Source organism: Nicotiana tomentosiformis, chromosome 10 (assembly GCF_000390325.3).
Source record: "Nicotiana tomentosiformis chromosome 10, ASM39032v3, whole genome shotgun sequence".
NCBI lineage: Eukaryota > Viridiplantae > Streptophyta > Magnoliopsida > Solanales > Solanaceae > Nicotiana > Nicotiana tomentosiformis.
Window position 1 is genome coordinate 73,814,467 of NC_090821.1, and position 16,627 is coordinate 73,831,093.

A 16,627-nucleotide genomic window follows, 5' to 3' on the forward strand; every position below is an offset into this window, starting at 1 on the left:
GCGAGGTCGAGGGCCTGATTTGTGAGGATATTTATGGGATCGGGCTGCACGCTGCAGCATGTTTGATATCGGCTGAGGACCTGATTGTGAGGATGAGTGTAGAACGGGGCTATCCTCCTACAACATAATTTATTATTATAGCACGTCAGTTGTCCGTGAAGCACGGGAGTTGTTTGTGCAGCACGTGAGTTGTCCGTGCAGATTATTAGTGCTTAGGCTGAAGGAGCCCCTCCGGAGTCTGTACACACCCCCAGTGAGCACAGGTAGCTACTGAGTGTGAGTGCTGAGTGACTGGGAGGCATGAATGATTGTGAGGTATGCCCGAGTGGCAAGAGTGATTGTGAGGTTTGCCCGATGGGCTGTATATGAGTGATGTTTTACCCGAGGGGTTGTTTATGATTTCATCATTTTTGCTCACCTTTGCATTTTCCTCTGTTTGAAAACTGTTAAAAAATATGTTTAAATGATTTTTTCTGGAACTGGGTTTAAACGAGATGTTTGATTCAAATCTTGATTTTAAAAGCATGTGGTATTTTACTGAGATTTCCTTATATGAACGTTATATAATTTATTGCTCGTCACTACTGCTCAGTCTTTATTTATTGTTGTTACTTACTGAGTTGGCGTACTCACGTTACTCCCTACAAATTATGTGCAGATTCAGGTGTAGTTGGACACGGTAGCAGTTATTGATTGTTCTGGTTGCAGATTTTCTTGGAGATAGCAAGGTAGTTGTTTGACGATCGCAGCCCCTGCTCTTCTCCCTCTTATCTTCCTCTAGCTGTATTTAGCTATTTTACAGGCTGAGTTAGCCTTGATATTGTTAAACAAATTATAGTAGATGCTCATGACTAGTGGCACCCCGATGTCGGGCTTTTCTTTTCCGCACTTTTATTTTATTTTTCTTTAATTTGAGCTCCTTAAATGACGGTTTTATGTTAAATAACATTGAAATTATCTTTGAAATGAAAATATCAGTTTGTTTTGAAAATGAGTCAGCTTGCCTAGTTCCACAATAGGTTCCATCACGACAGATTAATTTTTTGGGTCGTGACAGATTGGTATCAGAGCCTAGGTTACATAGGTCTCACGAGTCATGAGCGGGTTTAGTAGAGTCTTGCAGATCGGTACGGAAATGTTTGTACTTATCTTCGAGAGGCTACACAACCCTTAGGAAAATTTCACTTTCTTGTATTCTATCGTGCGAAATTGATTCAGCTTGAGACATAACTCTTTGAATTCCTTCCACACGTTCGTATGCGCACATGAGCACTCGGTATCAGTTATCGCCTTCTTGTGATTCTATGAACGAGGTTCGAGATGTGTATTATGTGTTTTGGTGATGGGCTAGTCTGGAGGACTTGAGGCTAGGTTTAAATCGTAGTTTTGGCTCGGTAGCTTCAGTTGTATCTTGTACATTTGGACTCATATGTACGGTAATGCCCCTACGAGTGGAATTTGTGGCTCGATGAGTGGTGGAATGGCTTTGTGATGAGTATGATATAACTACGGGATGTGTTAAGACGATTTGAATGTGACGAGAAATGTTTCCTTGAAATGTAAGGAAAGGCCATTGGGTGCTTGATTTTCGTTTTGATGTGACTTACGGTCTCGAGTGTGAATGTTTTGAAGGATCTTTCACGTTGTTAAAATTTTGGGGCAAAATTAAATTCTCATGTCTTGTCAATGAGTTTGGACTCAAGAAGAGTAAGTGATTGTGTAGTAATTGTGGTTGCGAATAGGTATTTTTGATGTTAATGGCTCGAGAAAGATGATCTTCGAAGAGACTTAGAGTCAGTAACATTTTATTGGTTGAGGTACGACAGAGATACATTTCGATTTGACGCAGCAGTTGGGTAGCAAAGTATGATGGGAAGTCTTTCGCGGTGGTTGAAGTACTAGCAGGCCAAGTAGAAGAAGTAAAGGTTGAGAAGTTTCTTAAAGGAAATGATTTAACCGAAGTAAGAGTGGCAGATTAGCATATGAATTCACTAGTAGGGTAGTCGTGCGCCTTGAGAAAGTGTAGAATGGTTTGGAATCGTGTTAGTATGTGAAGCGGCATGCAGACTCTATTTGGAGAGATGGTTAGTGTACAAAGGAACAATTGATCTGTTAACCATCCCAAACTCACCCGAGCCCCTCGGGACCTCAATCAAATATACCAACAAGTCCTAAAACATCATACGAACTTAGTCGAGTCTTCAAATCACATCCAACAACAATAAAAACACGAATCACACATAGATTTAAACCTAATGAACTTTGAAACTTTCAATTTTTATAAACAATGCCGGAACCTATCAAATTAAGCCTGATTGACCTCAGATTTTGCACACAAGTCATAAATGATATAACAGAGCCATGAAATTTTTTGAAACTAGATTTCAACTCCGGTATCAAAAGGTCAACTCTCCGGTCAAATTTCCATACTTAAATCCCTATTTTAGCCATTTCAAGCCTAATTTAACAACGGACTTCCAAATAAAATTCCGAACACGATCCTAAGTCCAAAATCACCATACGGAGCTGTTGGAATCATACAAATTCTATTCCGGGGTCATTTTCTCAAAATGTTGACCGAAGTCAAACTTAGCATTTTAAGGCCAACTTAAGGAACTAAGTGTTCTGATTTCAATCCGAACACTTTCAAATCCCGAACCAACCATCCCTGCAAGTCATAAATTTATAAAAGCATATACGAGGAGTTTTATTTAGGGGAACGGGGTTCTAAAAGTCAAAAATGACTCGTTGGATCATTACAAAATTAACGCTTGCTTTAATAAGTGCCTCTAGGAAACTAAAACCATATTTCCAGTGCCATCTGATACATGTTGTAACAACTTGTCCTCTACGAAATATTTTACACAAACCTGAGCTTTCAGGTTGATTGGCCAAATGGGCCATAGAGTTCGGTAGGTACGACATCGAGTATCGACCTCAAACACCTATGAAATCTCAAATCTTAGTAGATTTCGTGGCTGAATTTATGCCGACCTTCATACTCAAGATTGAAAAAGAATTACTGATAAAATTGGGTATCACTTCGGGAGTTTGGACCCTCTTTACGGACGGCATATCGAACGCAAAGGGGTCCGGACTGGGCATCGTACTAAAATCGCCCACAGGTAATGTAATTAGACATTCTATTAAAACTACAAAATTGACTAACAATGAGGCCGAGTATGAGGCTGTAATTGCAGGTCTCGAACTAGCTAGAAGTTTGGGAGCCGAGGTTGTGGAGGCTAAATGTGATTCCCTCCTCGTGGTAAATCAAGTCAATGGGACTTTTGAAGTCCGGGAAGATCGAAGGCAGAGGTACTTGGATAAATTGCAAGTGACTCTACATCGATTTAAGGAATGGACTTTGCAACATGTACTGCGAGAGCAAAACAATGAGGTCGATGCTCTTGCAAACTTAGGGTCGTCGGTCGAGGATGACGAACTTAACTCGGGGACTATCGTACAACTCATGAAATTAGTAATCGAAAAAGGCCACGCTGAGATAAACTCCATGAGTTTAACCTAGGATTGTAGAAACAAATACATAGAGTACTTCAAGAACGGGAAGCTTCCGTCAGATCCAAAAGAATCGAGGGCTCTGCGCACAAAGGCAGCACGGTTCACCTTGTCCGAAGGCGGAACGCTATTTAGGAGGACGTTCGATGGTCCACTGGCAATATGTTTAGGACTGAGAGACACCGATTACATCTTACATGAAATTCACGAAGGCACTTGTGGAAATCATTCCGGTGCCGATTCGTTGGTCCACAAAATAATCAGAGCAGGGTATTATTGGACCGATATGAACAAGGATGCAAAAGAGTTCGTTCAAATGACCGATATGAACAAGCATGCGCCCATGATTCATCAACCCGGGGAACTTCTCCACTCGGTCCTATCTCCATGGCCTTTCATGAAATGGGGGATGGACATCGTCGGCCCCCTCCCATCGGCCCTAGGTAAGGCTCAATTTATTTTGTTTATGACTGATTATTTCTCTAAATGGGTTGAAGCACAGGCTTTCGAGAAAGTCAAAGAAAAAAAAAGTAATAGACTTCATTTGAGACCACATCATATATCGGTTCGGGATGCCATCCGAGATTGTATGTGATAATGGAAAGCAATTCATCGGCAGAAAGGAAACTAAATTTCTCGAGGACCACAAAATCTAAAGAATCCTATCAATACCTTTTCATCCCAGCTGGAACAGACAGTAAAGGAAATCTTAAGAAAAGATTAACCTATGCTAAAGGTAAATGGAGAGAAATACTACTCGAGGTCCTATGGGCATACCGAACAACATTGAAATCCAGTATCGGAGCAACACCATTCTCGTTGGTTTATGGCGCCGAAGCCCTTATCCCGATTGAGATCGGAGAACCTAGAACTAGATTTTGGTATGCGACAAATGAGTCGAATAACGAAATAATGAACACGAGCCTTGAAATATTGGACGAAAAACAAGAATCAGCTCTCGTCCGATTGGCCGCCCAAAAATAGCGGATCGAAAGATACTATAATCGAAGAACCAATCTTTGCCATTTTAAAATCGGGGACTTAGTGCTAAGGAAAGTCACCCTCAATACCCGAAATCCAAATGAAGGAAAACTAGGTCCTAACTGGGAAAGACCGTATCAGGTTCACAAAATCATCGGTAAAGAATCCTACAAGCTCGGTGTGATAAACGGCAAACAACTACCAAGCAATTTGAATGTGTCGCACCTAAAATGATACTACTGCTAAGGTATGACCCTCCCATGTTTATTTATATTTCGAAACTAAAACTTGCAAGAGTTCGACCAGGAATAAGGATGGATTTAGGAATGAAAGCACGCGTTGCACTCTTTTTTTCTTAGACCAGTTTTATCCCAAATGGGTTTTTCGGCAAGGTTTTTAATTAGGCAACCATTAATCGTGCTAACTTAGAACAATTCAACAGTATCCAAGGCCTCTTTACAATCAACCTCGAATACTGGGGGCATTACCATTGAATATATCAAGTTCGATCATCAAATTCGGTGCAAGGAAGTTACTTCATGATGACAGGGTTTCAATAGGAAAAATTGAAAGAGCCATCCCTGGTACAAAATATGAACACATGTATAATGACATAAAGAGAAATTTCACCTTTACCGATATCTCATATCTCAGAATCCATCCTCTATTTCGTGATCAATTATGCAAACAAGCTTAAGGGCCGACCATTACTACAAAAATCGAGGACTGCCAGCTGAAAAATTAACGAGATCGCACCACAAAGCCTAAGAGCTACCTTATTTCGAGTTCGAGCAAGTCCTCATTTGACCACTAAGCCTAAGGGCTATTCTTATTTAGAATTCGAGAAATCATTCTCACTCGACTATAAATCCTAAGGGCAACCTTATTTCGAGTTCGAGCAAGTCTTCACTCGACCACTAAGCCTAAGGGTTATTCTTATTTCGACTTCGAGAAATCATTCTCACTCGACTATGAAGCCCAAGGGCTACCTTATTTTGAGTTCGAGCAAGTCCTCACTCGACCACTAAGCCTAAGGGTTATTCTTATTTCGAGTTCGAGAAATCATTCTCACTCGACAACGAAGCCCAAGGGCTATCTTATTTCGAGTTCGAGCAAGTCCTCACTCGACCACTAAACCTAAGGGCTATTCTTATTTCGAGTTCAAGAAATCATTTTTACTCGACTACAAAGCCTAAGGACTACCTTATTTTGAGTTTGAGGAAGTCCTCACTCGACCACTACGCCTAAGGTATATTCTTATTTCGAGTTCGAGAAATCATTCTCACTAGACTACGAAGCCCAAGGGATGCCTTATTTTGAGTTCGAGAAAGTCCTCACTCGACCACTAAGCCTAAGGGCTATTCTTATTTCGAGTTTGAGAAATCATTCTTACTCGACTACAAAGCCTAAGGGCTACCTTATTTCGAGTTTGAGAAAGTCCTCACTTGACCACTAAGTCTAAGGGCTATTCTTATTTCAAGTTCGAGAAATCATTCTCATTTGACTACGAAGCCCAAGGGCTACCTTATTTCGAGTACGAGCAAGTCCTCACTCGACCACTAAACCTAACGGCTATTCTTATTTCGAGTTCGAGAAATCATTCCCACTCGACTACAAAGCCTAAGGACTACCTTATTTCGAGTTCGAGCAAGTCCTCACTCGACCACTAAGCCTAAGGTCTATTCTTATTTCGAGTTCGAGAAATCATTCTCACTCGACTACGAAGCCCAAGGGCTGCCTTATTTAGAGTTTGAGAAAGTCCTCACTCGACCACTAAGCCTAAGGGTTATTCTTATTTCGAGTTTGAGAAATCATTCTCACTCGACTACAAAGCCTAAGGGCTACCTTATTTCGAGTTCGAGCAAGTCCTCACTCGACCACTAAGCCTAAGGGCTATTCTTATTTCGAGTTCGAGAAATCATTCTCACTCGACTACGAAGCCCAAGGGCTACCTTATTTCGAGTTCGAGCAAAACACTCACTCGACTACTAAGCATGCGGGCTAAATCACTTAGAGTTCGAGCAAAACTCTCACTCGACCATAAAGCCTACGGGCTACATTACTTCGAGTTCGAGCAAACACTCACTCGACTACTAAGCCTAAGGGCTACGTCACTTCGAGTTCGATCAAAACTCTCACTCGACCATAAAGCCTACGGGCTACATCATCTGGAGTTCGAGCAAACACTCACTCGACTACTATGCCTAAGGGCTACATCACTTCGAGTTCGAGAAAAACTCTCACTCGACCATAAAGCCTACGGAATACATTACTTCGAGTCCGAGCAAACGCTCACTAGACTACTAAGCCTACGGGCTACATTACCCCGAGTTCGAGCAAACACACTCAACTATTAAGCCTAAGGGATATTTTTAATTTAATTTCGAGCAAATACACTCGACTATTAAGCCTAAGGGTTAATTTTAATTTACGTTCGAGCAAACGCTCACTCTGTTATAAAGACTACAAGGTCCGACTTCGATCAAATTGCCTAAAGCCTCGAACTTATGAAAACTTTCATAAGGCATGAATGAAACAAATTTTTCACAAGGCAGAAAATGAAACAAAGACAAGTCGGGAAAGGAAACGATCTTTATATATATGAGTATTTACAAGGTCTGATCAGGACCCTACACAAAACGATCAAAACTAAAAAAAACCCTAAGGTTCTTGATTATCTATGGGAACAGTCTCTTCTCCATCAAGCTCATCCCCGCTCTCAGACCCCCTCTTTCTCTCATCATCATCATCATCATCATCCAGGGCTCCAGCATCGGCTTCAAGCTTTTTAGCCTTTTTTATCTCTTCGGTAAGATCGAAACCTCGAACATGGATTTCCTCGAGGGTTTCCCTACGAGATTGGCATTTGGAAAGTTCAGCAACATAATGTGCTCGAGTTTGAGCGGTCTCGGCATCCTCTCTCGCTTGTACTTGAGCAGCTTTAGCATCGGCTTGATAGACGGCCACGAATGCATCCACTTCGGCCTTTCCTTTTTCGGCTTCAGATTTGGCCTTGGCAAGTTCGGAAGCCAACTAAGCCTCGAACTCCTCTATTTTTCTTGCTTGAACCGAGCCATTCTCCTTCACGCCTTGAAACTGACTTTCGACCGATGATAATTGGGCTCGAGCAACCTCTTTTTCTACAACAAGGCGGTTTATACCTTCTTTCCACCCCAAGGTCTCTGTCTTTATTATATCGACCTCTTCACGGAGCTGCACAATCATCTCGAGGTTCTGCTGCAGCTGTGAGATCGGAATATTAGCCTCCGTTACCGAATCGAGCCCATGAGTTTTTAAGATTTTCATTACCTGCTCGGTCAGATCGGTCTGATCTTGGTGAGCTTTGGCCAACTCGACTCGAAGGTCTTTGGTCTCCTCTTCTCTTTGCTCACAAAGAAGTCTGAGGGCATTTCTCTCATCCGAAAGCACTCGGAAGTCGGCCTCACGTCAGCTTAGCTCTACCCGAGACTTGGAAAACTCCTCTTGATGAAGAGTTAAAGCCTATACAAAAAAAGAGAAAAAGTTAGGCAGAAAATGGAAAAATATGACATCAACAAAGGGTTTCAAGACTCGTTGAACCTCGAAGAAAAAACCCGACTCGTCACTCAGTCCGGAAGCATCCTCGATACCGGTAAATAAATCATGAAAGGGGTCCTCACTCTCATGGGCCCCGGCTACCTCGAGGGTCCCCAAAGCTCGGGCTTCCCGAATTTCCCCTTAGGAAAAAGAAGGGAGAGTAGGAGAGTCTCCGATTACTATTGCCCCAAGCGAGTCGCTTGGGGCATTCTTCTCAGTTCGAAGAGCTTCAGGGTCGGCCCCTTCTGATATACCCACCTATTGATGACTTCGGTGAGAGGCATCCTCGATCTCCAACGACTTGGGGACTTTGTCCGAGTCTTTCTCCGATATCCCCTCAGTTCGAGATGGAGCCTCATCAGCCGCCATTGACCCAGCTGCTTTTGGGGCATCGATGGTTTTCTTCACTCGGGCCACCAGTATGGACCCGTCATTTTCTTCTTATTCTTCATCTTCATCCCTTAGACGCTGAACTGATTCTTCGGTCAAAGAGATGATATTCTTCCTCGGCTTACGAGTCATCCTTGTCTTAAGCTGTGGATCCTCGGCAGTAGAGGCCCTTTTTCTCTTGTTATCCTTCGTCGGTTTCGAACCGGGGCCGAAGTCTCTTCCTCGCCAGACAAGGGACTCATGACTGCATCTTTGCCCAGGCCTACACACAAGAAAATCGGTTAAGTATAGGAAAGACATTTTGTTCGAATCATCGAAGACATGGGAAAGAGGCTTACCATAACTTTTAGCCTCTCGTCGGCCCTTTGATAAGTTGCATCACGAGCGCTCGGCATATGTGAAGGTCGAAGCCAGGTCCCGTACCCAGCTCTTAAGGTTAGGAATAGCACTGGGCATCCAAGCAACCGCTACATCACGGAAAAGGATATCGGTGAGAAAGAAACAAAGGAACAAAATAATAGGAGCTAACAGTATAAATTATACTTACACTTCATGTTCCATTCCTCGGGAAACAGCATCTTCTCGGCCGAGATTAAGTCAGAAGTCTTCACTCGAACAAACCTGCCCATCCAGCCTCGATCCTTGTCCTCGTCTATGCTCGAGAACAACACTTTGGTATCCTGGCGCTGGAGTTTTATTAACCCACCTCGATAGAGGCGGGGGTTGTGCAATCTAATGAGATAGTCGAGGGTGAAAGGCATCCTCTCGACCTTGTTCACGAAGAAGCGGATCAGAATAACGATTTGCCAACAAGAAGGATGGATTTGGCCTAGGGCTATTTGGTATTAGCGGCAAAAATCGATGACAACTGGGTCGAGTGGACCCAACGTGAAAGGGTAAGTATAAACACTTAAAAACCCTTTCACATGAATAGTAATATCTTCTTTGGGAGCCGGGATTATCATTTATTTGTCCTCCTAGTTGCAATCTTTCCTTAACTGTTTAAGAGGGACTTCAGTTATCGAGCACATATACCTCTATACTGGCTTGCATCGACCGGGGACCGACGAAGCTTTGTCGATCTTAAAATCGGAGGTAAGAACACACACCCCGGGAACACACTCCTTAGGTCGTGGCTCCACAAGTGTTTTATCATCGGCGGGCCGCGAAGAAGAAACTTTTTCTTTTTGAGGAACTGTTTTTGACGTTTTTGCCATTGGGACTTGAAGATTGAAGATAGAGGAAGATGACAAGATTTGGTATTATAAATAGGGATTTTGCAGTGAAAATCACAAATTTACAGATGAAGAACTCAGAAGATGCGAAAGGGAACTTAGAAGATTTGAAGATGTAAAAGTAAAAAGTAGTAAAAAGAGGGGCTATTCATAGGGTTGGCAATGACGGTTCAATGTCAACAATGGCCGACCATCGTCTGACACGCATTTAATGCCTTGGTAAATTGAACCGACGGTACATCTATCGCGTACGTCATGACCGGGCTCGATGCAAACGTTAGTTTGTATCAAGTCATACCGTTGGAAAATCATGTTTTCTCGCCACATTCTTCCCGAGAAACGAGGGGACTATCTGTATAAGGTCAAAATCGATTTCGACCTTCGTATGATTAGTCAAGATTGGAACATAATGGACCGAAGGTCATCTTCATAATATCGGGTATGAGATCCGAAGCCAGGTTACCGAGCTCGAAGTCATTACCGAGCTCGAATCCAAATCGAACTATGATGCAAAGCGGCGTTATCAAACTTGAGAGCCAGAGACCGACCAATACCGAGCCCAAGTCAATACCGGGCCCCGAGTCAATATCGAGCTCGAGTCAATATCGGGCTCTAAATCTGGAAACCAACCAAAACCAAGTCTGATCAAGATCAAGCCAAAGGACAAGAGCCGTTACAGCCGCACTAAGGGAGAGAATCTCTGCGGAAATTAGGGAAAAGCTAATCCATCATAGGTTCCCCACTATGTATTTTTAATTATATCTAAAGTAGGATCCTTCCACTATAAGAGGGATGGCCATTATTTCTGTAAGGGGATCCAACATTAAGGCATACATACACTCTCATATTCAAATATTACTATTCATAGAGAAATACAGTAGAGATTATCCTCTTGTGAGCTTTATACCGTGATTCATCTTGCTTGTTCGTAAAATCCCTTTCTATTCAATATTTGTTCGTATTTCATTCTTTACAGTCAATATTTGATATATTTCAACTTACTTTTTTGATTTGTGCCAAGTTATACCACGTACCCTTACAACTACGTATAAATTCAACTCTATCCTTTTTTCGGATAAATAAAAAAATTTAGCGCGAATCCAGAATTAGTCGGTCACAAGGTATGAATCATCAGGTAAAAAACAAAAAATAAATATCGTACATAACAATTAACAAGAAAGGAGACGTATCCATCTCCAGCTCATTTCATGCTGATTTGTTTTAATAGTTGCCCCTGCCCTCTTTCTTATCTATTCAGTTACTATTCAATTAATTAAGGTCGAGGTGTAGCAGTTTCACGTCCATTTTGAATTAGGGACCCTTTGTATTATTGTCCAAAGGGACGTATAGAATATTAATACCGTCAATATAATTTCAGCTATATTTATAACTGTACGTCGGTAATTAGCTAGCTTCACTTTTATTATTTTTTCTGGAATTAAGGTGAGTCTGATCGTGGGTGGATTCATAACTTAAATTTTATCGACTTAAATTCGTAATTCTATTATATCGCATTTAATATAATGGGCTCAAAATTAATTTTTTACACTTATTTAATTGAATTTTTAACACGTATGCAGAGTCTAAATCGAAGTTACTAAGTTCAGATGAGTCCACAACTTCTTCATTGGGTTAACTACTGAGTCTGGCTTGTGAAATTCAAAAATAGTCAGATTTACAAGTGGTAATTGAAAATAGCCAGAGTTTCAAAAGTAATCGAAATTTAACCTTTTTCATGTAAAGATAAATTTGAACATAAACACTATTCAAAATTCGAAAAATATTCCAGCATAATATGCTGAATTTCGAATTTTTTTACATGTTTATGCTGGAATTTCGTAATGTGCTGGAGTTCCAACATAATATGTTGGAAGTTCATACACGGATGCTCCAATCTTCAGTATATTATACTGGAACTTTCCGTGTTGCAGCAAAATAGTGCTATTTTTCAATAACTTATCAAATGTTAGTTATTTTTCAATTACTAGTCCGAAAATTGATTAACCCGTGCTATTTTAACAACTTAACGGGAAAGTTGGACCAAGCTGCTATCACCCTATAGTAGCCATTTGCATTATTCAACGTGCCGTTGTTTATTAATAGTTGATTTTTTATTATGAGAAAAAAAGATGAGCTGTCGCCTGTAGTGTAAAACTCTTACGACCGTTAATTAAAATGGCGTTTGGTAAACACTGCGAAAGAGTTTTTGATTCTTTTTAAGAACATTTTTGCAAAAAAAAAACCTTTTTCAGCCAAACGTCAAGAAAGATTTTTTTTTAGTTTCTTTCATGCCATAGTTGAAAATGCATGTTTTTTTCTTTTTGTAAAACTTAAACATTTTTCAAAGAGTAATTTATTTCAAAATTTAAACCAAATGCCAAATTAGTGATCTTAAGAATAATTTTAGTAGTTTTTATATATTTAATTTACGAAAAGTAAAAACTATTGTGTTCGCCCCAACTCATTGAGCATGACCATCATAACCTCACCTAGTTAGGGGTGGGCGTTTGGGCAGTTCGAATTGAATATGAAATTTTAGTTTGGATATTCGATTTCGGATTAAATAAATGACAATCGAAATCCAATCCAAATAAGAATGGATCGCATTTTTTAAGTTCGATTTGGATATTTCAGATTTTCGATTTTAAGCTTATAAGTTTAGATGTTTCTTCTTCTTGCAAAAATGAATATCCTAGTAAAATATTTATATTGAATTACCTAAAAAGTTCATCATTCTCATTGTAATCATTCAAATAAAGTATTCAAGTAATGAAATTGTCAATTAAATACAACAAAGACATTAATAAGGCCGATAAGAAGTAGCAATAATAAAACTATGTCCAAATAAAAAGTATTCTGATAGTAACTTCGTAATTAGTATTAAATATAATATGAGATAATGTCTAATAGGTGGGGTATTTGACTTATTACTATTGGCATATGGATAATGGACTAATTATAAAGTATTAAAATTTCGAATTTATAGATATCCACAAATCTAAAGTACTAAATCCAATATCCAAGTCAAAATCTAAAAAATTTAAAAATTAAATTCGAAATTCAATGGTTTTGGCTAGAGAAGAAGCTGAAATTACTATTTTTTCCGTCATGGATTCGCTTTTGGAAAAAACGGGATTAAACCCTAAAGATATTGATATTCTTATTGTAAATTGTAGCCTCTTTTCGCCAACTCCTTCCCTTTCAGTTATGGTGATTAATAAGTACAAGCTTAGGAGTAATATAAAGAGTTTTAATTTATCTGGAATGGGATGCAGTGCAGGAGTCATATCCATTGATTTAGCTCGTGATCTTCTTCAACACTACCCTAATTCAAATGCTGTGGTCATTAGCACCGAGATTATCACCCCGAATAGCTATCTAGGTAAAGAGATCTCTTTTAAGAATTAAAATTTATTACAATAATACAACACTAACTGTTGAGAGAAAAGATCATATTATTTTGAAATTGTTAAATTTTAATAATTTGATGGAAAGGTTATATAGTCAAATCTCTCTATAACAGTCTCGTTTGTTCCGAATATTTTTGGATGTTATAGCGAAGTGTTGTTATAGTGAACATATATTATAACAGAATATAAAAATTGATTCCGGAAAAGCTTGACTTTTATAGTGAAATGTTGTTATATAGGGATGATGTTATAGAAAGATCTGACTGTATACCTCTTATTGATAAACGCATTATATGGGATGTCATTGTATGTGACAGTTTCGCTGAACTGTGACAACATACAAAGGCATTCGTCCATTGATGCCTTAGGGGAAATCATCTATGTCAGTGGAAAGAAAAAGAAATTTAACATTTTTACAGTAACGAGGAGAAGGGAAATGAAAAGTGTGGATTAATTAGTTGAATTTCGAGAAAGTAAAAGTGACCGCAAAAGAGGAAAATCAACCACATTATAATTACCTTTGGAGAGGTTCGTTTAATATTCAAAAACTACTCAGTAACACAAGTAGGGTTTAATATTGAGGTTAAACGTAAGCGTCCTGTAGTAGGAGGAATAGTGAAAATATTGATTATTGTAAGTTTTTTCATGATACATAAAAGTTGTTTCACCTTTTGTTAATTTAGGTAAGGAGAGATCAATGTTGCTACCTAATTGCTTGTTCAGAATGGGAGGAGCTGCCATTCTTTTATCTAACAGAAAATCGGATCAAAGGCGTGCAAAATACCGTCTAGTACATGTTGTAAGAACACACAAAGGAGCAGATGATAAATCTTTTAAATGTGTACAACAACAAGAAGATCTAGAAGGAAAAGTTGGTATAAATTTGTGTATAGATCTAATGCAAGTTGCAGGAGAAGCATTGAAGTCTAATATTACTACAATTGGACCCCTTGTTTTGCCTGCTTCAGAGCAACTTCTCTTCGTTCTGACACTCATTCGCCGAAAAATTTTCAAGAAAAATTCGAAACCATACATTCCGGACTTTAAACTAGCATTTGAGCATTTCTGCATACACGCCGGAGGAAGGTATTCTTCTTTACTTTTTAATTTTGACCATAAATTCGAGTATAGAATCTTTATTTATTTTTAAATAAAATTTATATATTTAAAAACTAGGTAAAAAGTACTACTGGTTACAATAATTAAAGAATTAAAACATTTAAAAAACCTTTAAAAATCATGGTTAAAAAACAAACTAGTGTGACTTTCGAAATTCCGCAAAATAAATTGAAATGTAGAGAATATAATATACACATATTATAGTACTCTCTCTATTCAATTTTAATTGTCCACAATGAACTTTGTAATCCTTTGAAGAAATAATAAATGAAGTACATATTTTACCATAATACCCATAATATTAATAGCATTTTACAAAGTTTTAGCAAATGATTTAGGAATGAGTAGTTAATGATAAGGGTAAAATATTAAAAACAATTACTTTTTCCTTGATTTGCTAAAATTAAAAAGTAAAAGTGAAAAAATTTAGTATAATAGACAAATAAAAGTGAACGGAAAAAATATATATATTAATTTAATATATAATACGTTCTAGCTACGTCAATTTTTCCTAATACGTGAACTCAATAAATTCATGTACTTGGGATAAATAAATTATATTTATCCCAACAGGGCGGTGATAGATGAGCTGCAGAATAGTCTGCAGCTATCGGCGGAGCATGTGGAGGCTTCAAGGATGACGCTGTATCGATTCGGGAACACATCATCGTCATCGCTATGGTATGAGATGAGTTACATTGAGGCGAAGGGGAGAATGAAGAAAGGTAACGATCATTATCATTTAAAAGTTTAAACTGTTAGTATTAAAAAAAAAAGACGATTTCAATGACTTAATTATGTTATGTCTCGAATCAATAGGTGACAGAATTTGGCAGATTGCATTTGGAAGTGGATTCAAGTGTAACAGTGCGGTTTGGAAATGTAATAGAACAATTAAGACCCCAGTAACTCATAATCCATGGGCTGATTGCATTGACAGATATCCTGTTGATATTCCAGATGTTGTTAAGCTCTAGTCTTTAAACTTTAATCAATGCATTAAGTTAATTAATTCCCTCTTTTCTTCCCTCAACCAAAAATGAAAAATGGAGAAGGAGAAGAGTCTATGGAATTGAGGAATTTTCAAGTGTGTTTTCTTTGCAAGCATGTCGTTTTCCTTTATTTTCATAAGTTTATAAAATTATATGTTGCAAAGGAGAGTGTGTGTTTTTCATGAATGTGAAATAATATTGTGGCAATGTAACTATGTTGGCAGTAGCGCATGTAGTGTGTGAATAATGGGTTCAATTGAATTCAGTATTTTTGGAAGTAAATGCAAAGATAATCAATTTCGGGGGCCTCATTAAAGTTATACCTACTCTGTAAAAAAAAAATTATAAGTTTTCCCACTTTTCAAATAATTTTAGACATTATTTAGCTGAAGAAAAATTCGCGTCAAAACTTTTTGTACTAAAGTTGTGGCCTTGCCAAGTCCACAACTTCAAACATTTTGGTTTAAAAAATGATCTTGACAAGGCTAAACTTAGGACGTTTTAGGCCCGAAGTTGTAGCCTTACAAGTTTGGCCTTGTCAAGGCCACAACTTCAAACTTTTTGCCCGCATGATGGGTTCAGACTTTTTTGGCTTGAAGTTTGGACCCAAATTAAATAATTTAAAAATTAGGGGTAGGTTAATTGGGGTGTGCAAAACTACAAATCTCATGAATTTTTTACGTAATTTTTATGAGAAATATGAATTATAACTTAATATTCTTAAATATTTAATTATGAACTCAATCGTTATTGTATATTAACTTAAGGTTAAAGCAAAATAACTTATAAACTTCAAATCCTGATCCGTCTTGGACCAAGTTTCTTTTTGAGAAAATGATTCTATAGCCACTCAAAATTTTAATAGCCTATGTTTTTTTCATTGACACAAAATATCCCTCCAGCCCAAACATATTACATTTAATAGACCCGAAATATCTATTTTGTATATATTTTGTATAGTGACAGTTTATTTTGTATAGTGACAACTTATCGTATATAAATTGTATAGTGACAGTCTATTTAGTCTATTTTTTTATAGTGACAATCTATTTTGTATATATTTTGTATAGTGACAGTCTATTTAGTATATTTTTGTATAATGACAGTCTATTTTGTATAATGACAGTCTATTGTATATAAATTGTATAGTGACAATCTATTTTGTATAATTTTTGCATAGTGACAATCTATTTTGTATATATTTTATAATATACCAATATTCAAATCTATTTTCACCGAAAGAAATAAATAAATATTAATGTAAATATATACTAATGGTGGGCCAAAAATTAAATTATTTAAAATTGTATACTAGATGTTTGTTCTAAACCAAACTACAATTGCTCCTTAATAATACATTATACACATAAAAGAAAGAGGTTACAAGGAAAACGATTTCTAGGATCCT

The 16,627-nt window shown here is 38.1% G+C and overlaps 1 protein-coding gene across 1 annotated transcript; it reads left to right on the forward strand.

The window, feature by feature from the left end:
- The first annotated feature begins 12,761 nt into the window (after positions 1 to 12,761).
- On the forward strand, positions 12,762 to 15,426 carry LOC104099696 (3-ketoacyl-CoA synthase 6-like). Its single transcript, XM_009606764.3, has 4 exons — positions 12,762 to 13,080; positions 13,792 to 14,194; positions 14,801 to 14,952; positions 15,047 to 15,426. Exons 1-4 carry the CDS (start codon positions 12,762 to 12,764, stop codon positions 15,202 to 15,204), a joined length of 1,032 nt encoding a protein of 343 aa, XP_009605059.1. The 3' UTR covers positions 15,205 to 15,426.
- Positions 15,427 to 16,627: the final 1,201 nt, after the last annotated feature.